This window comes from Rhodamnia argentea, chromosome 6 (genome assembly GCF_020921035.1).
Source record: "Rhodamnia argentea isolate NSW1041297 chromosome 6, ASM2092103v1, whole genome shotgun sequence".
Taxonomy (NCBI): Eukaryota; Viridiplantae; Streptophyta; class Magnoliopsida; order Myrtales; family Myrtaceae; genus Rhodamnia; species Rhodamnia argentea.
Genome location: NC_063155.1, coordinates 15627503 through 15648614, shown reverse-complemented (window position 1 = coordinate 15648614; position 21112 = coordinate 15627503). Strand labels below are relative to the sequence as shown.

Here is a 21112-nt window from a genome sequence, read left to right as displayed (position 1 = left end):
CTTTTTTTTTTTTGTGGAAAAAAAATCTTCAAGGGAAGAACTAAAATCAGTTCGAAAATGTGCCGAGCCGGCAGTCGGTAACTCCAACAAGGGGTCACGCTATAGCTCCCGGGCACGGTGATCTCGCAATATGTCGTTGTTCGGATTGAAATACCACGATTCTTAGCCATTCAATATAGCTCAATTTTACGACCATAAAAATACGTATATCTCAATTTGGATGGTTGTGATTTTTTACTTTTCAAATCAATGGGAAAAAACATGTGGAGACGATGGTGCTCAGGAGGGATATGAAAATGCATTGGAAAATCAAAACTACGCTCTCAAATCCTAATAGGGTATTTAAGAACTATCCACTCTTCAAGCTTGATTAAGTTCGGATTTCCCATCTTTTTCATCTTCGATCTTGAGAAAGTAGAAGTGCTTAGTGTGCCAAATATCGACTCAACTCGACTTAATTACGAAAAAGGCAAATTCCAATTTGACTCTATCTCGAACTTGAACCAACAGGTGCGCAAAAAAAAAAAAAAAAAAAACAAACAATCACAGAAACAAAAAGAAGGAAAGAAATCATAGGATGAACCTTTGGGCATTCATTTATCGGAAATTTATCTATGAAATGATTTTTCAAGCCCCCCGTATTTCAACTAAGCACATATTAATATTCAAACGCCATTATTTTTTGAAATGATTTTTCAAACCCCTCATCTTTCATATAGTGCCTTTGAATCAAGGGCACATTATCGAGAAGTTGGTTTGAAGACACTATACAAAGCACAGGTCAACGACCTAGGAGTTAAAGTTCTGATGATTCACCCCAAGCGCGGGACGCTACTATACTACACCGCCTGATGGTAGCCATCCGAAGATGACATGAAGTCTACCTTCCCCACCATTACCCTCATAAGTTGAGAGAAAATATTTTTCTTCCATTCATCCCAGGGAATACCCCTAAATTTTTCGTCCGAGAGTTCAAAGGAAACAATTTAAAGACTTTACTTAGGTCTATATTTTTTGTATATTTCATGGACAAAATAAAAGCTCTCACAAAACAAAGTATATAGCCAAAAAAAAATAAATCAATTCTGACATTATAACTAGAAAACAAAATGACAAATCCATTGGAAGTCTTAAAACTTATCATGAAAGTGTAATTAATTCCTAAAATATTTAAAAAGTGCAATTAAATCATAATACTTATATAAGTTGGTGCAATCAAGTAACTATGTTAATTCCGTCCAATTTTAACTAACGAAAAACATCGATGTAACCTTTTTTAAAATGAATTTCTTTATCACACGTAATGCTGATATGACTAAAATGATGATGTTGTGGTCTAAATTTGAATTTTTAATAAAATTCTATTAAAAGTTATATTAACATATAAGAAAAATTCTCAATAAATTAAAAAATAAAAAAGAACAAGGAGAAAGCAAGCAAAGGCCTACAGCTCCTCACCTAGGTCATGGCCCTCCCCGCCAAATCGAGATAGTCACCGGCTTTTACCTAGGTTTGGCCGAGGGCCGCCAACTATAGGGGTTGGCTACCACTAGCGATCCTTGACCAAGGGCCGAGGCAAGGCGACACTCGCAGACCATTCCCCCACCTTCGCCAACCCTTCTCAAAGATGGTGGGGGCGGCGGCCTTGACTGAGTTTCATCATTTTTGTTTCTTTTTTAATTTTTTTTAAGTTTGCATATTTTTAAAAATTTACATAAATTTTGTATTAAAAATTATATTTTGATCAAAACGACATCATTTTAACCTTATATTTCATATTTTCGCAATGTAGAAAATAGAAAATAATTTAACATTAGCATTTTCTATTAGCAAAGTCGGACCGAGTTAATTGAATAACTTGATTGTATCAATTTGACAAGTTTTAAAATTTAATTATACTTTTTAAAAGTTTTATGACTTAATTGCACTTTCGTGACAAGTTTTGAATATTTGTATACTTATTTCTAGAAAAGAAGAAGAAGATATCTTGGGAATATTTTATTGGGGTTCGTGCGTGCATGATAAATGACAAAAACTTCTCAAAAGTCGAGGAAATGTGTATGCAAAGATTAATGCTACCGTTTTTTTAAAGTTGGGTTGCACGGACAAGTTCGTGTCTAGGACATCATCGTCTCTTGCACTTTCCTTATGTTGGCCATGTTAAAGAAACTTCCAAGCAATTTCCATGCCCAAACAATTTCTGGAATCATCGGTTGGCCCTACAAATGCAATTCAAATTTTATCAAGGAGCGGCGAAGGGAGAGAGGCTGAAGTGATCTTAAATAGTATGGTTAAATGCAAGGTTTCGAGATCGGTTTTGAATAGGGCCTTTTTTTTTTTTAGGCCATAACGAATAGGATAGTTGGGTCAATATGATTCAGTTCGAATATGATTTTTTGATCGGCTTCTTTGTTAACTCAGTCAGATATCGAGCACCCATCTACTTGATTTCGGATATAATTTCTTATCACTACGAGAATAAATATGAATACTAGAGTTAATAATGAAAGCTCATCAAAATAGTATGCGTGTCGATATCCAAAACCGACCTATCGTATGAAAGAGAAAAGTCAAGTTAACTCAGTTTTACCAAATTTTGAAATAATTCGAAAGGCTTTCTTAAGTTATAATCTAGACCTAAAAAAAACACTTGCCTCCCCTCAATTTCTTATAATGTACATAGCTAAGGCGATATTCAATATCTTCATCTTGATTTTTCCTCACAAAATGATAAAACATAATTAACAATCGCAAAAATTACAAAAATGTAGGTGCCATAGATAAGTAAAACGTACTAAATATTACCTTTTTATTGGAGATTTTAAGCATAAGAAAACTACTTTATTCGCTAAGACAATTGAGCTTGATATGAACAATTTTCTAGTCTCTGTCGATATTATCCACGATATTATATATAATATATATATATATATATATATAAAATATGTGCATATTTATATTATATTATATACATTTTCTCAGTTGGAACCTAGTATTGGTATTTAAGACGCTAGCGCAAATAAATTCTTGTCCTAGAAATATCACGAGTGACTGAGGTGCATGAGCAACAAAACATGGGATTTTTTTTTTATACGTTCTATCTCTAATTCTCATTTTTTTGACTTTTACTCTACCTCTTTGTAGAGAGCTGGAATCAAACCCCACACTTGTGATAGTAGTATCCCCACCACGAGTTGTTTTAAGCTTATACTTCAAGTTTTGCTATGTCATCACCATGTATGAGAGAGAAAATAAAATAAAAAATCATGTTAGCAATTTTTGTTAGTCAAATTGGATAAAATTAATCGAAGAACATAATTGCACCAATTTGACAAGCCTTATAACTTAACTGCACTTTTTGAAAGTATTAAGATTTAATTACACTTTTCTGACAAGTTCTAGGACTAAGACTTTTAACGTATTGATTCTTAAAAAAAGGAGACATTTTGAGAGCTTGCATGAAAAATGACGAACTTTCAAAAAGTGGTGGAAACACGGATGCAGAGATTTTGTCGCATGCTTCCCTTTTTCTCAAAGTGGGGTTGCATGGGCAAGTTCGTGTCGAGGACATCATCTGCTCTTGTATTAACCTATGTTGGCCATGTTAAAGAAACTTCCAAGCAATTTTCATGCTCGAATCATCGCATGGCCCTGCATGTGCATTTCGAATTTCGCCAAGGAGTTGTGTCGGGAGAGAGGATTTTTTTATTTTTTCATAAAAGGGAGAGAGGTTGAAGTGATCTTAAATAGTGTGGTCAAATGCAAGAGATCGGTTCCAAATAGGGCGGTTTTTTCTTTTTTTCGAGCAATACCGAGTAGGGTAGTTGGGTCGGTATGATTCGGTTCGAATATGACTTTTTGATAGGCTTCTTCGTTGGAATACCCATCTAATTTAATTCTTTTTTATATAATTCCTTATTGCCACCGGAATAAATATTAATACTGGAGTTAATAATGAAAACACATCCAAATAGTACGTGTGTCGATGCGGGAGTTAAGGAAACACATTTTTACCAACTTTCAAAATAATTCGAAAGGTCTTTTAAGTTATAATCGATTATTCTAATCGAAAGATAAATTTTTCCCCCATCAATTCCTTATAATATATATAGCTTAGTCGATATTCAATATTTTTGTTTTGACTTTCCCTTGCTCAATGATAAAACATAAAATTTTGAAAATGTAGGTGCCGCATATAAGTAAAACCTACTAAATATTGCCTTTTTGTTGGAGATTTTAAGCATAAGAAAACTACTTTAACCACTAAAATAATTGCGCTTGATATGAAGAAATTTCTTGTCCCTGTCGATATTATTCATGATATGAAAAATATATCGGCGCGTGAGCAACAAAACATGGAATTCCTTCAGCTGACATTAATGTGGTCGGGGACAAAAGTAATTATTGTACTTCTGAAAAAGAGAAAAAAAAACAAAAAAGGTCGCGAATTAAAGTGACTCCTAGTTTCGTGGACACACTTCCTCGTCTTTCTGCAAAGCTGCTGAAGCGTTCCAGCAACAGCTCACCAGCATCTCTTCCTCAGCCCTCTCTTTAAGCTCATAGGCAAGGTTCGATCACCGTCTCTGTCTGTGTTGAAGAACATTAGTAAAGTCAACTTGATCACAGAGCTCACACCAGAATCTGTTGTGCTTCCAAGATTTAAGCTTTTTGAATTCCACTCTCCGGGCATGAGGGTTGGTTGGTTTAGTTGTTGCAGAGATCATGATGTCGTGCATGGAGTAGTAATTTGCTGGCTTTGCTTTGCTTTGCTTCTGTGTCCCATTCACTTGCTCCAAAAGCTCGAGTCATTTCTGTTGGTGTGCTTAATACTGATAAAGGAAGTCATAAATTGTCAGAAGCATTTTGTTTTTGGGGTCTGATGATGTTGAGGGAATTTGTTTTACGTGGCTTTGAGGGGAGGAAAGTGAACTTAAGTTGACTAAATGGTTTCCTTCACATGTGATCTTTGTGCAGTTTGTGGTAAGTAGGATGCTCATATTTCACTCTTGGGTTTGATTTGTTTCAACAGAAGAAGAATTCTTCCTTGATTAGTTTCTGATTTGACGGTCTTTCATTAACTTTATCAGCTAAGAGAATGCAATGAACCAAATCCATGTTAAGTGCTCTTCCGGAGTTTTGTAGCTCTTCTAAATGATTTTCATCAAAATTATTGGTGATCCAAGTTCTTTTCCCCATCACCTCCGGGCTGATTCAAGAAATTTGCTGCTTTGTTTTCACTTGTCCTGATAGGGTGACAGGATTTGCATACATGGGGTACAGATATATTTTTGCAGCATTTTGTTTATGGGCTGTAGTTGTATCTCTTCTTCCTACTTCATCCCATGGCCTGGTGAGAATCGGGCTGAAGAAGCGGCGCCTCGATGTTCAGAGCATCAATGCTGCCAGAACCGCAAGACAAGAGGGAATTGCAAAATATGGTACAAAGGGCTTGAATTATCATATGCGCAATGGAGGAGAAGATATAGTGCCCCTGAAGAACTATTTGGATGCACAATATTATGGAGAGATTGGCATCGGCTCGCCCCCACAGCAGTTTACCGTTATATTTGATACCGGCAGTTCAAATCTCTGGGTTCCATCAGCAAAATGTTACTTCTCGGTGAGTCATGCGTAATTGCTTTGTTTCGTGACGTGTATTGGTGTGGGATTGCTGACTGGGTTGGTTATTATGTGCAGGTTGCTTGCTATTTCCATTCCAAATACAAGGCCAGCCATTCTAGTACATACACAAAGAATGGTTGATCTTGAGATTCGAATTCTTGAACTTTCACCATAGATCATATGATTTTTGTGAAAGGTTCTTATCTTTTGTCATCGAATTTGATGGTGTACTGACGGTACTCCTCTTTGTTGGTAATTCAGGAAAAACTTGCAACATAAACTATGGATCTGGATCGGTTTCTGGTTTTTTGAGTCAGGATAATGTTGAAGTCGGCGATCTCATCGTAAAAGATCAAGTGGGCTCTCTCTCTTTCTCTAAGAAAGAAATCTAGTTCTTGAAGAGGACTATAAACCTTCATGTACACATGTTTGACTTGCAGGTTTTCATCGAGGCCACACGAGAAGGAAGTCTTACATTTGTTTTGGCGAAGTTCGATGGAATCCTCGGGCTTGGCTTCCAGGAGATCTCTGTCGGGAATGTCACCCCTGTCTGGTACAGTCCCATAGCTTTAGCCATCGGTATCACAGTGATCATGGAGTCATCCTGCTTTTGTTGGAGCGTGAAACATATTTTTCGTCATTCTTTTGGTCTATCTCTGTTGTCTATGGCTGCTGATTTTAGAAACTACAGGTACGATATGGTGAAGCAAGGTCTGGTGGACGATGAAATATTCTCCTTCTGGTTGAACCGCAAACCAGATGCGAAAGAGGGAGGTGAGATTGTCTTTGGAGGGGTCGACGAAAGACACTTCAAGGGGAAGCATGTATATGTTCCAGTTACACAGAAAGGTTACTGGCAGGTTAGAAAATGATAATGATTCATTCTTTGTACATCCATCAATCTCTCTAGAAATGGCGTTGACATTAAACTTGTTGTCCTATCAGTTCGATATGGGCGATATTCTCATTGGCAACCAGTCAACAGGTAATCTTGCAGCTGCCAAACTAAGTTACTTTTTCTTTTAATATTGAATAGCTCTTGAAAATCAATCGTGTCTCTAAAGGAAGATTGATTGTTTTAAGACAATAATATCATTGGACATTAGCTTCTTGACACTTCAGATGAGCTGATTATGACATCGCCTTCTTTTTCTGTTCTAACCGACAATTTCTCAAACTTAAGATAGAAGCTGTCCACATTACAGCAGTCTAGGTTGCACATTTTAGTTTCAGTCGCTTCACATTTTCCTATTTAACGATCTTCTCGCATGGTTGCTTTCGAAAAAATTTCTTCAACACTCCTTGAATTCTGTCCAAGTGCCCTGTACAGTTGTGCCTTGAATTTCCCTTTATAACATGGTTGGTGTCAACTTCTTTTCAGGCGTATGCAAGGGTGGCTGTGCAGCTATTGTAGATTCGGGAACTTCCTTACTCGCTGGTCCAACAGTATGTGTTCCCCCTTTAGACTAGTCAATGTTGACCAAAGTTTTTATGCTTGTGACGTCTTTCCTGTGATCACTTGCCTGTCATCATTATCCCTAAATTCACCTGTTGAGAATGTTTACCAGTCTGTTGTTGCTGAAATCAACTATGCTATTGGGGCCGAAGGAGTTGTGAGCACCGAATGCAAGCAGGTTGTGTCTCAGTATGGAGATTTGATATGGGATCTCTTGATTGCCGGTGTAGGTCACTGACCATTCCTTTTTGTTCGCCGCTTGTATTCATCCATTTGGAAGAATTTAGTAGAATTTATCATCTTGGTTCACAGGTGAAACCCGGCAAAATCTGTTCCCAGATCGGTTTATGCATTTTCAATGGGACACAGCATGTGAGGTGAGTAAGTTATTGCATTACAATTGTTAAATGACTGGTTCTGCTTCAATATTTCTGGTTCAGCGCTAAGGAAAGGAATGCCCCTCACTCAAGCAATAAACATTAGTCATATTGAGAGCACGAGTTCTGCTAATTTCCGAGAGAAGTATTTGCCATCATACGACACTATTTGGACCTTTGTACGACTGATGCCGAAAGAGCCTTGAAGTATTTGCCATCATACACTGTGAATGTTACCAACTTTTTTACATGTTTTGCAGCCCGGGAATCAAAACAGTGGTAGAGAAGGCCAACAAGAAATTAGGTTATGACTTCTCTTTGAACTGCTTGCGAGTTTTTTAGATAAGAAGAGAACTAGATATCTAAAAGGCACTGAAACGTGGACTGTCAGGTGACGATGTTGTTTGCACTGCCTGCGAGCTGACTGTCATATGGGTCCAGAATCAACTGAAACAGAAGAGAACAAAAGAGAGAGTACTCAACTATGTGACACAGGTAAATACATTGCGTGATGCAAACATCTGGATGCTAGATTTTTCGTTCATCTGATCCTTAGCCTCTTTACAGCTTTGTGAAAGCATACCGAGTCCGATGGGTGAATCGGTGGTGGACTGCAATAACATCGCAAACATGCCAAACTTGACATTCACCATCGGGGAGAAACCGTTTGCTCTCACCCCCGAGCAGGTTAGAGTTTGCAAGATGGCAAATTCCGCTCATTTTCAGTTGTCTACTGTCTAGTACTGGTGTGATGAACTGTCTAGACATGACGGAGCATTTGATGAACTTCCTGTTATTTGTCATCTTTTCTCATTTCCAGTATGTTCTGAAAACTGGGGATGGAACTACTGCGATCTGCATCAGCGGCTTCATGGCTTTCGACATGCCGCCTCCTCGAGGTCCTCTTTGGTATGTCCATCTCATTTTCCTTCTCATATATGCATTGTGATTTGCTTCAAGAACGATCTTTATCTACATTTTTCTTCCCTCGCCTCGCATTGGTTCTCGGTGTAGGATTCTCGGCGACATATTTATGGGGGTCTATCACACAGTGTTTGATTTTGGCAATCTCGAGCTGGGTTTTGCTGAAGCTGCTTAACAAGGCTCTCTTGTCTCCGGCATCATGTGCTTGAAATCTTGTTCAGCACCTTGTTTGTTTGAGGATTGTAGACACTATTGTATCATATTATCCCTCATTAAGACAATCTTGAAATCATGAGACTGTACTCATGCCTTTGTAATATTTGTAGTGTAATTGTAGCTGTGGGGTTTATTGTAGTCCATGACAAATATTTTCATTAACAATTACAATTTATGTTTCAATATTTTTGTAGATGATGAAAATATTTTTCGTTCATTTATATTTTCAAGCGACACAAACAATCGTTTTCAGAAAAAAAATATTTTTCAAGTCGTTTATTTTTCACGAAACAAAACGGAGCTTTAGAGTTAGACAACGTATCCAACACGTAGTCGTGATGACCCAATTGCATAACTGGAGAGCCCTGTTGGGAGAGCTCTGTTGACCGAGCTATGTCTCTCGAGGCAAGAGGAGCAAGCATGAAGGAGGCTAGGCCATCTAGGACTCGACTTAGAGATTCGCTCGCGAAGTAAGTCATTACAGTTATGGCCCAACCAATTGAGATAGAATCAATAGATACACGCATATTGCAAAATAAAGAGTCAATCAAATTATTTCTTTGAATAAAGTTGACATGTGAACAATGAGTCCTTGCAGAAACAATAATGCCGCTATAAGAACGGTGAGTGGCCTAAAAATGAGATTTTTCGCTTGCTTCAGACAGCGAGTTTTGGAAAATGGGAGGTCAATGTAAGATTTCATCAATATAAGAGGACAGCACGTACCCTTTGATGTAGGAGGACTGCTATCTTGTCCTAGGATTATGAAAGCTCCTTCCCCATTGATTCACAGCAAAAGCCACACGGCAGTTCGTTCATCCTCCGTGTTACCCAAGTTCTTGCACACGGCGCCTCGCAAGACCCCATCACCACCCACTCCAACTCAACTCAATGACCTCCTCAACACCGCTTCACACACCAGGAACATCAGACATGTCACCCAAATACACGCCCAGATCATCGCCAACAACTGCACCTCCCTCCCTTCCCTCCTCAACAAGCTCCTCAGCTTGTATGCCAAGTGCGGCCAAGTCGACCAGAGCGTGGCGTTGTTCTCCCGGGCCAGTGATGGGTCCAAGAATGTGGTCACCTGGACTTCCCTCATCACCCAACGATCCCATGCCCACAAGCCCTTCAAGGCACTGACCCTGTTTGACCAGATGAGGAGCACTGGTGTTTACCCTAACCATTTCACCTTCTCTGCTGTTTTACCTGCCTGTGCAGAGACCACGGTGTCGTCTCACGGCGAACAGATTCATTGCTTGGTGATCAAACATGGGTTTGAATGTGACATCTTTGTGGGAAGTGCTTTGGTCGACATGTACGCGAAATGTTCCCGTATGGATGCAGCAGAGAAGATGTTTGACGAAATGCCTGAGAGAAACCTTGTTACCTGGAATTCTATGGTAGTGGGGCTTTTGCAAAACAAGTATTTTGATCGGGCCGTTTTAGTTTTCAGGGAAGTTCTTAAGCGAGATTCTATTACGCCAGATGAAGCGACTTTCTCGAGTGCATTGAGTGCTTGTGGCAATAATGGCAGCTCGGAATTCGGAAGGCAGGTACATGGTTTGGTTGTTAAGCGGAATTTGACGAGTTCAGCATATGTGAAGAATTCGCTGCTGGACATGTACTGTAAATGCGGGTCGTTAGATGATGCTCTTAGGCAATTCCAGACTAGTGGAGTACGAGATGTTGTCACATGGAATGTGATGATGATGGGGTTTGTCCATAATGATAAGTTTGAAGAGGCTTGCCATTACTTGTCGTTCATGAGAAGTGAAGATGTGATTCCCGATGAGGTCTCGTTCTCTACTGCGCTTCATGCTACTGCTTCTATCTCAACATTGAGCCAGGGTACCTCGATCCATGGTCAGGTATTAAAAAGTGGATTTGTGAACAGCAGCTGCATCGGAAGTGCTTTGATTATGATGTATGCAAAATGTGGCAGTTTAGCTGATGCTACTCAGGCATTTGAAGAGATTGAGGGCCCAACCGTGGTATGTTGGAGTGCGATGATTACTGCATTCCAGCAACATGGATGTGCTGATGAAGCAATCAAATTGTTCGAGGATATGCTAGGGGAAGGAACTAAACCTGATTATATTACCCTTGTTAGTCTTCTCTCAGCATGCAGCCATGCTGGGCGCATTGACGAAGGCTACTTGTATTTCAATTCGATGAGTAAGATTTATGGTATAAACCCTGGACATGAACACTGTGCTTGCATGGTTGACTTACTTGGTCGTGCTGGCCGGCTAGACGAAGCAAAGAAGTTCATCGAATCCATGCCTATCAAGGCCGACGCAACAGTGTGGGGAGCTTTACTTGGTGCTTGCTCAAATCATGGAAATCTTGAAATGGGCAGAGAAGTTGCAGATAGGCTTTTTGAGTTGCAACCTGATAATCCAGGAAACTATGTGTTGCTTTCAAACTTGTATTCACGTGAGGGAAGATTGAAGGAAGCGGATGAAGTTAGAAAATTGATGTATGGCAATGGGCTAAAGAAGGAGCCAGGGTGTAGCTGGGTCGATATAAAAACCACGACCTTTGTGTTCACGTCACACGACAGGTCGCACGCTGTGACGCGCGAGATTTATGAGATGCTTGGTCAGTTAGAGGAGTTGGTGAAAAAGAAAGGATACGTTCCTCAAGTCCAGTTTGCAGTCAATAGCATTGGACAGTACAAAGAGCGTAACTTATGGTATCATAGTGAGAGATTGGCTCTTGCTTTCGCACTTCTTACACTCCCAAATGGAGCTCCTGTTAGGATAAAGAAGAACTTGAGGACTTGTGGCGATTGTCACACGGTGATGAAATTCGCTTCTCATATTTACAAAAGAGAAATAGTCGTCAGGGATATCAATCGGTTTCATCGGTTTACTGATGGTCAATGTTCTTGTGGGGATTACTGGTAGCTCGATATCTGACAGCATTCTTAAGGTGCTCATTAAGTATGATTGTTTGATATCTTAACGATCGTATCCTCAAAACATCTTACTTCTCAGGTATGCAGAGATGGAAACTGGCTTGTGAGTCTCTTCCCCCTTTCCTAGCCATGTCGTTCCTCTTGAACCTCTTCAATGCTCATACAACTAGTGCTGCTACCAAACACATTACATTACATTGAATTGAATTTGAGTTTTCTGCACACCTAATTTGATTGCATTTAAACTGTCAACTTCCCTCCCACTCAAGTCCATTATTTGGTGAAACACAGATTCACTGCTGATTTATGCATAGATGCAAAATCAGCTGTCATGAAGGGCCACTATCTTCAGCTATATTAACAACCAATGGTCATTCCAAAATATGCAAATAACATCATCAATCATTCCAAGAAATTTCGACCATCATGTTATGTTCTGTCATCCGTAACATTTACCAAATCAAATTTGAGTAAATACTGTGTTCAACACTCATTGGGATGATAGAATACGGTTAGGTTGAATGAGTGTTTGTTCCTCAAGTCCAGTCTGCTGTAAATAGCAACAGAGAGCACAAAGAGCGTAACTTATGGCTTCATTGCATGGGATTAGCTCCTGGTTTCGCACTTCTTGTGACATTAACAATGGATCTGGATTAGTTTCTGGTTTTCTGAGTCAGGATAATGTTGAAGTCGGCGATCTCATTGTAAAAGACCAAGTGGGCTCTCTCCCTCTCTCTCCCTCTCTCACACGTGCGCGCGCGCGCGCACACAAAATGAAAAAATCTAGTTCTTGAAGAGGACTGTAAACCTTCATGGACACATGTTTGACTTGCAGGTTTTCTTTGAGGCCACTCAAAAAGGAAGTCTTGCATTTATTGTAGCGAAGTTTGATGGACTCCTCAGGCTTGGCTTCCAAGAGGTCTCTGTCGCGAATGTCATCCCTATCTGGTACTGTCCCATAGCTTTAGCCGTCGGTATTACAGGATCATGGAGAATCCTGCTTTAATTGGAGTGTGAAACCTATTTTTTGTTGTTCTTGTGGTTTATCTATATGGCTGCTGATTTTAGAAACTACATGTACAATATGGTGCAGCAAGGTAGGGTGGAAGACAAAATATTCTCCTTCCGGATGCGAAAGAGGGAGGGCGAGATTGTGTTTGGCGGGGTCGATGAAAGACACTTCTAGGGGAAGCATGTATATGTTCCGGTTACACAAAAAGTTTTCTGGCAGGTCAGGTATATACTGATTCATTCTTTGTGCATTTATCCCTCTCTCTAGAAAAGGCGTTCACTCTAAACTACTTGTCCTTTCAGTTCGATATGGGCGATCTTCTTATTGACAACCAGTCAACGGGTAATCTGGCAGCCACCAAACTGGCTTTTTTTCTTTTTACCTTGTATGGGTCTTTAAGCTTAATCGTGTCTCTGATTACAAATAAAATTTTCTAAGAATAAAATATCATTAGACGTTGGCTTCTACCTACTTCCGATGAGCCGATTATGACATCACTTTCTTTCTGTTCTAACTGGAAATGTCTCAAGCTTAATATTGAAGTTGTACACGTACCAGTGCTATGTTGTCTATTTTTGTTTTAGTTGCTTCACATTGCCTATCTAATGATCCTATCTAATGATCTTCTTGAATGGTTGCTTTTGTTGAATTTTTTTTTTTCCGACACTCCTTGAATTCCATAGAAATGCCCTGTACATTTGTGCCTTTAAATTTCCCATCAATCACATGGTTGTTAAGAATGATGTCAACTTCTTTTCGGGCGTATGCGTCTTTGCTTGCTGGTCCAACTGTATGTGTTTGCCCTTGGGACTAATCGATGCCATCTAAAGTTTTTGTGTGTTGCGTCCGTCCTGTGATTACTTGCCAGCTACCATTCTCTCTCTCTCTCTCTCTCTTTCTCTCTCTCTCTCTCTCTATATCTATATATATATATATATATATATATATATATATATATATATATCCTTAAGTTCACCTATTGGGGCAGAAGGAATTGTGAGCACCAAATGCAGGGAAGTTGTCTCAGTATGGAGATTTGACACTTGCATTCATTGATAAAGAAATACTTAGTAGAATGTCTCATCATTGTTCACAGGTGAATCCCATCATAGTCTGTTCCCAGATTGGTTTATGTGTTTCAATGGAACCCAGTATGTGAGGTGAGGAAGTCCTTGCGCTATAATTGTTGAATGACTGGTTCACTTCGATGTTTCTGGTTCGCCGTTAAAGGATAGGAATGCCTATCAAGAAGCAATAAGCATTAGTCATATTGGAAACACAAATTCTGCAAATTATCCACTGAAGCATTTGCCATCATAATGCCGCTATTTCGACTTTTGTCCCACTGACATTGAAATAGCCTTGACATGCGGAGAGATTGAAAACAGTGTATGCAGTACGCCATTTATGTGTCTGACTTTTTGCTTGTTTTGCAGCCCGGGAATCAAAACAGCGGTCGAGAAAGAAAACGAGAACTCAGGTGATGACTTCTCTTTGACCTGCTTGCAAGATTATGAAGAGGAGTTCTAAAGATCTAAAATGCACCGTAATATGGACTGTCAGTCAAGGACGTTGTTTGCACTGCCTGTGAGCACAGAGTCACATTGGTCCAGAGTTTTTTCATTTTTTTGGGCCCAGAGTTAACCAAAACAGGAGAACAAAAGAGAGAGTACTCAAGTATTTGACACAGGTAATCAATTCAAAGCTCATAAATACTAGATTTTCATTCTTCTGACTCTTAGCCTTTTTACAGCTTTGTGAAAGCACACCGAGTCCGATGGGTGAATCGGTGGTTGACTGCAATAACATCGCAAACATGCCAAGCTTGACTTTCACCATCGGGGAGAAACCTTTCACGCTCTCCCTGAGCAGGCTAAAGTTTGGAAAATGGCAAATTCCACTTATTTTCAGTTGTCTATATTCTGATACAGTGGGATGAACTATCTCAGCATGACGGAGAATTTGATAAAATTCCTGTTTTTGTCACCGTTCCTCATTTTCAGCATGTTTTGGAAACTGGGGATGGAATTACTACGATCTGCATCAGCAGCTTCGTGGCTTTGGATGTGCCGCCTCCTAGAGGTCCTCTTTGGTATGTCCATCTCTATTTATGGGTTGTAATTTGCTTCAATACGGTATTTGTCCATGTTTTGATTCCCTCGCCTCGCATTGGTTCTCTGTGCAGGATTCTCGGCGCCATATTCATGGGGGTCTACCACACAGTGTTTGATTCTGGCAATCTCCAGCTGGGTTTTGCTGGAGGTGCTTAACAAGCGTCTCGTCTCCAGAATCACGTGCTTGAATTCTTGTTCAGCACCTTGTTTGGTCGAGGATTGTAGAGACGATTGTACCATGTTATCCCTAACTAAGACAATTTTAAAAACATGAGATGGTATGGCTGTACTCATGCTTTTGTAATATTTACAGAGCAAAATCCTAGCTGTGTGGTTTTAATATAGTATGTGAAGGCATGAAATGAAAGTTGGAGCTCTCCCATTTATGTCCGATTACTAAGAATCTGTATATCCTAATTGGCCGTGGGAAGCATCCGAACTAATATTGGCGAGTTAGGATCACCATTAAGAGCAAGACAACGTATCTTCCTATTATCATTCTTGATTATCTTAATTATTTTATTCTTATAATCTTCTTCAAGTTCGCTGCAAGACTGCAATAGTGTCGCGACAACAAAGTCGATGTGCCCTCGTTGGAACAATATGATGCTATATGAATATTAAATAACCTAAATAAGAGGAGGATAACCGTCCAAAAAGTTTGAAACGTTTTATATGACGGCCGATTCGGTCTTAAACTTTTAAATTTTGCCCATTTAGTAAAAAAGATTTCAAGAATTTGCTAATTTTGTCTTAAGATCAATCAAGCTAATTTTAGTCAGCGTGGGCTGTCTTACGTGGCATGATAGGATCTAACGTACATGATTTTTGCAATTTTTTTTATTAATTTTCTGAACTTTTCTTATTTTATTCCCTTTCGTCCCTTTTTCTTTTTAATTTGTAAAAAGTCGGTAAATTTTTCAAAATTGCAAATATTATCCACTTCACCCGTACCAGGGCAATGACCTCCTCCGCACCGCTTCACACGCCAAGAACATCAGACATGCCGCCCAGACGCACGCCCAGATCATTACCAGCGACTGCACCTCCCTCCCTGCCCTCCTCAACGAGCTCCTCTCCTCGTACGCCGAGTGAGGACGGGTTGACCAGGGCGCGTTGCTGTTCTCGCAGACCAGTGATGGGTCCAAAGACGTGGTCACCTGGACTTCATTCATCACGCAACAATCCCATTCCAACCAGCCCTTCAAGGCACTGACCCTGTTTAACCAGATGAGGAGCACCGGTGTTTGCCCCGACCATTTCACCTTCTCTGCTGTTTTGCCCGCCTGTGCAGACACCACGGTGTGGTCTCACGGAGAACAGGTTCATTGCTTGGTGATCAAACAAGGGTTTGGACGTGATGTCTTTCGTGGGGAGTGTTTGGTCGACGTGTGCGTGAAATGTTCCCGTGTCGGAGCAGCGGAGAAGGTGTTTGACGAAATGCCTGAGAGAAACCTTGTTACCTGGAGTTCTATGGTTTTGGGGCTTTTGCAAGACAAGTCTTTTTATCGGGTGGTTTTAGCTTTCAGGGAGGCTCTTAAGCGAGATTCTATTGCGCCGGATGAAGTGATAGTGTCCAGCACATTGAGTGCTTGTGCCAATTATGGCAGCTTGGAATTCGGAAGGCAGGTGCATGGTTTGGTTGTTAAGTGGAACTTGATGATTTCATCGTAAGTGGGGAATTCGCTGCTGGACATTTACTGTAAATGCGGGTTGCCAGACCACAGTCTCAGGCAATTCCAGACTCGTGCAGTTCGAAATGTTGTTACGTGGACTGCGATGATGATGGGGTTTGTCCATAATGATAATTTTGAAGAGGCTTGCCATTACTTTTCGTTCATGAGAAGTGAAGGTGTAAGTCCCATTGAGGTCTCGTACTCTGTTGTGCTTCATGCTACTGCTTCTCTCTCAGCATTGAGCCAGGGCACCTCCATTCATAATCATATATTTAAAAGCGGATGTGTCAACGACAGCTACATTGGAAGCACTTTAATCATGATGTATGCGAAATGTGGCAGTTTAGCTGATGCTACTCAGGCGTTTGAAGAGATTATGGGCCCAACCATGGTATGTTGGAGTGCGATGATTACTGCATTCCAGCAAAATGGATGTGCTGACCATGCAATCAAATTGTTCGAGGATATGCTAGGGGAAGGAGCTAAACCTTATTATATTACCCTTGTTAGTCTTCTCTCGGCTTGCAGCCAAGCTGGGCGCATTGACGAAGGCTACTTGTATTTCAATTCTCGATGAGTAAGATTTATGGTATAAACCCTGGACTTGAACACTATGCTTGCATGGTTGACTTACTTGGTCGTGCTGGCGAGCTAGACGAAGCAAAGAGGTTCATAGAATCGATGCCTATCAAAGCCAACGCAACAGTGTGGGGAGCTTTGCTTGGTGCTTGCTCAAATCACGGAAATCTTGAAATGGGTAGAGAAGTTGCGGATAGGCTTTTTGAGTTGCAACCTGATAATCCAGGAAACTATGTGCTGCTTTCAAACATGTACTCGCGTGAGGGAAGATTGAAGGAAACGGATGAAGTTAGAAGACTGATGTCTGTCAATGGGCTAAAAAATGATTTTGGGTGTAGCTGGGTCGATGTAAAAATCACTGCCTTTGTGTTCACCCCTGGCGATAGATCGTATGCTATGACGCACGAGATTTATGAGACGCTTGGCCGGTTGGAGGAGTTGGTGAAAGAGAAAGGATACGTTCCTCAAGCCCAGTTCCCAGTCAATAGCATCGTAGGTTCCAAAGAGCACAACTTATGACATCATAGCGAGAGATTAGCTCTCGCTTTCGCGCTTCTTACACTCCCAAATGGGACTCCTGTCAGAATAATGAAGAACCTGAGGACTTGTGGCGACTGTCACCTGGCGATGAAATTCGCTTCTGATATCTACGAAAGAAAATTTATAGTCAGGGTTTTCAATCGGTTTTGCCGATGGTTATTGTTCATGCGGAGCTTGCTGGTAACTGGACATTTAACAGCATGTCGAGACGTTTACTAACTTGACTGTTGGATTTGCTGCACCATTTGAATTTGAATTTGCGGCGCATTTCTTTTTAATTACGTTTAAATGGTTAGCAACCCTCCAACCCAAGCTCTGATTCTTCGTTTGGTGACACACGGCTTCACTACTGATCTTAGAAGAGATGCCTAATCGGCTGTAATATTCAATGGTACTTACCACCACTCATGATATCAATGGTCATTCAAAAGTATGTGGCTGACATTATCAACCATTCCAAGAATTTCAACCAAACATATGCTGCGACATCATGCTTAGCAGTTACCCCGTCAACGTTGAGCAAATGAAACAGTTCTGAGACAAAGCCAGGCTTAAGAGTAAGGGTACTTTTGACCACTTCTTTCACCTCATCCTCCAAATTTTGCTGAATTGCGGGCTTTGCCGAAGCTCTCAAGAAACTTGGTTAGGGCATGCACATGTACATAACTACGGTTTACAGTTCTGATGCACAACTCCATCGAACCATTTAGACAACGTGAGGCAATAGTAATCATCTCTGACCCCAATAAAATCTCAAACAGTACCCTTCAATTGAAAGAATAACGACAACTTCTTTAGATACAAATATCAGTAAAGAGGCATGTTCGAATTTGTCCTTAAAAGTGCTAAAACAATACAAAGTTACAGACCACAAGAGCACCATAAAATAGGTGATACTTCCTCAGCAAAAGCCTGTTTGCCCACAATAGATGGACTAACTCAGCTTTAAGCATCGACTAATGCTACTCATCATCGCTGTCATTGCCAAAAACTGAAGCAACTACTTTCGGCTTCTTCGGGGCACTACTGACTGAGTTCTGCACAGCAACAAAAAGGACATGCCGACCAGTTGAAAGCCACAATAGTTTCATCATATCTTAAATCAGGATTTTTGTCCTAATGAAACATACCTTGGAGGTTCCGGTTTTCGAAGAAAAACCAAATTTTAACACTTTCCGCTGATCCTGATCAACAAGTGCAGTAGCACTTCTTGTTGGTGCTGGAATTGGAGATGGCCCAGGTTCCTCCTGTTGTTGTTTCTGCTTACGGGCATCTGCACTACTTGGCATTCAAGGGACAACCTTTACTAAAGCAATTGGATGTCACTGCTTATCAATCTATTGAGTCAAAATAATGGTGGAAACAAAAGAAGGATACATTTTTGCCATCTCCCTCTCCTGACGCTGCTGTTCTCTTTTTTGACGATCATCACGACTGCTAGCACCATGCATTTCTCTCATTTCTTTAAATCTCTGCAAAATGGCAAGGTATTGAAGAAATTGAGGAAGTTCTGTTCTTCTAGAAGCAAGCGAGCAAAAGAGATCAGTAGGAGAAAGCTCATTCACCTTTCTATGGTTGTGATCATATGAACTTAGATGAGCTTCAAATTCCATCGCCAATTTGTATTGCTTGTTGCAAAGATCACAATAAAAAACCTTGCGTATTTCTTTGACCTCACTCTGGATTTTGTGCTCACGTTCTGCTATGACCTGGATGTTCATAAGGTGCAGGAAGGAGGCAGTAGAAGCCACCAGGTAATAAAAACTGCAGGAAATTCTCAACATCTTCCAATGTTGATGCTCCCTTATGATATATCATTCCCTCAAAAGGCATGCACATGTGCTATATGCTGCCTTCTGTTATTGAATTTGGGTTCACAAAAAGTAATGCATCAACTTCTCTAATATCTACAAATTCAAAAATTTAAGTGCTTACTAATATCTAAATGTTACGAGAATTAATTTCAGTTGCATACCTCCCGCTTCTTCAATTGCTCCTCAGTTTCCTCAATCTCAATCTCAAGTTTTCTCCGCTGAATATTTTCTTCGGAAGTATAATAATCGTCCTCTTCTTGCTTTCCAATGCCTAATTTTGGGTCTCTCATTCCCGACTTAATTGGTTCAGTTATTCCTAAATATGACACCAACAAACATGCCATACACATTAAAGGAGCATACCCATAAAGCAGCAAAGAAAGAGCAACATCTTATGATCCCTGTTCCCCACTCTTAGGATAGAACACAAGTTTACAATGAAAAATATACGCGACTTAAGAAAAAGGTCCAATGTCGAGTTCAGATAAAGGAACTTTTTCACTCGCCGGGAATCTGATTATTGACACAACTTTAAAGGAAAATCGGATCTTCAAACCCAGATAAAAATAACTCGGATTGGAAATTACTCCAAAACACCACAGCTAGCGGAACTCCAGATATGAACAATTCAACAGAATAAAGGTCAGAACATTAAGGACAAAGAAAAGCTGAGAAACCGTATGTCACACACAACTTATGTACCTTGCTCATCCTTCCCAAGGCCTTTTCCACTCCACCCCATTTTCTGGAGAAGTCTAAAACCAATATTAGATGATGTGAGATGTGTGTCCAGGGATGCTTGCTCCACATCATCCAAATCGACATTTTCGGTCGGCCGGTGATTGATCGGCAGTCGAAAGTCCTCTCTGAAATCATCATCCATAGCATCCTGGCAAGTACTAACTTGTCAGCACACCCAAGACATGAACTGCTTATAAATTATCACGAAGCAATAAAGAAATGAAGCGGACAATATTCATAATAAAGCAATATCTTATAATCCTGAAGAACATCCGGGAAGAATATACTTCAAGAGGCCCAGAAATCGGAACCAACTTCTTCCTCAACAGGCGCTAAAACACCGAAACCATCTCCACTCACTTTTTCTCCCTCATCTGGCGGTGCATCCTGAATGCTCGAGCTGCGCCATCTATAGTTCATTATAGAGTCACCTGACCCAAGCCGGAACACGAAAGATTCAGCAAGAACATCACGAAACTTCAAGCAAAACAACGCCGCGAGAAATCCGAGGCGCCAAGTATGTCCCTCATGAAGCTCACCCAAAATGAGCGATCAGACCACAAGCAAGAGCAAGAAAGATCGAGTACTCTCGCATCTAACCTAGCACCTCGAGGGAACGAACACCCATTCGACCTAACCTAGGTCATGGGACCTTAAGACAGAGCAGCCTAAAGAACAGATAGAGCGGCGAGAGAAGAGCAGGGTTACCGATATCAATGGCTAGCCTGCGATCGCCGGCGATATGGATGGCCGGAGAGGTGACGTTCGGAGACGGAGCCCTAGAGAGTTGAAGGAAGAGGAGGAAGACTAGCTCGCGTGTTTGGGCCCTCTCTTGATTTAAGAACGGACTTTAGGGACGATGTCCTTATTTGGAAGGAAAATTCCAAACAAGACCCCAAATAGTCTTAATTTTTTTAAATAAGGTTCTAAAAATAATATTATTTCAAATAAGAATATGAAGTGCACGAATCATTTTAAAGAAAGATTTAACTAAATGGCATTATTATCTTTTAATTTTTCATATTTTTTTTCTTTTTTTTTCTATTTTTTTTTTACTTTTTTTTTTACTTTTTTATTCTCTTTCCTATTCCCTCCCATTCCCTAATAAGCGTCGT

The 21112-nt window shown here is 40.4% G+C and overlaps 3 protein-coding genes and 1 long non-coding RNA gene across 6 annotated transcripts; 3 read left to right on the top strand and 1 right to left on the bottom strand.

The window, feature by feature from the left end:
- The first annotated feature begins 4432 nt into the window (after positions 1-4432).
- LOC115756159 (aspartic proteinase oryzasin-1-like) lies at positions 4433-8787 on the top strand. Its single transcript, XM_030695847.2, has 15 exons — positions 4433-4568; positions 5251-5620; positions 5698-5758; positions 5884-5978; positions 6063-6175; positions 6314-6482; positions 6568-6607; positions 7004-7068; positions 7191-7304; positions 7391-7455; positions 7716-7759; positions 7847-7950; positions 8023-8142; positions 8276-8364; positions 8470-8787. Exons 2-15 carry the CDS (start codon positions 5270-5272, stop codon positions 8552-8554), a joined length of 1515 nt encoding a protein of 504 aa, XP_030551707.1. The 5' UTR covers positions 4433-4568; positions 5251-5269; the 3' UTR covers positions 8555-8787.
- Positions 8788-9124: 337 nt separating this feature from the next.
- Positions 9125-17661, top strand: LOC115756158. Its single transcript, XM_048280659.1, is given in 9 exon segments — positions 9125-11509; positions 12132-12237; positions 12357-12469; positions 13970-14056; positions 14172-14223; positions 14465-14625; positions 14719-14795; positions 15744-16891; positions 16894-17661. Coding segments are annotated over 9 exon segments (4422 nt in total). The 5' UTR covers positions 9125-9359; the 3' UTR covers positions 17422-17661.
- Positions 14186-14808, top strand: LOC125315622. The gene is made up of 3 exons (XR_007198879.1): positions 14186-14223; positions 14287-14625; positions 14719-14808. It is a non-coding gene; the product is annotated as an uncharacterized LOC125315622 (long non-coding RNA).
- Positions 17662-18190: 529 nt separating the features above from the next.
- LOC115756161 (G patch domain-containing protein 8) lies at positions 18191-20862 on the bottom strand. 3 transcript variants are annotated; one of them, XM_030695852.2, is made up of 8 exons: positions 20706-20858; positions 20358-20434; positions 19959-20145; positions 19418-19572; positions 19008-19151; positions 18820-18914; positions 18573-18720; positions 18191-18479 (listed from the first exon to the last, which is right to left on the bottom strand). In XM_030695852.2, the coding sequence occupies exons 2-8, from the start codon at positions 20415-20417 to the stop codon at positions 18405-18407; spliced, it is 864 nt and encodes a 287-aa protein (XP_030551712.1). In that variant the 5' UTR covers positions 20418-20434; positions 20706-20858; the 3' UTR covers positions 18191-18404. The 3 variants fall into 3 exon arrangements, with proteins under 3 accessions (XP_030551712.1, XP_030551710.1, XP_030551711.1); XM_030695850.2 differs by having other exon boundaries at positions 20358-20428; XM_030695851.2 differs by lacking the exon at positions 20358-20434 and having other exon boundaries at positions 20706-20862.
- Between the last annotated feature and the right edge of the window lie 250 nt (positions 20863-21112).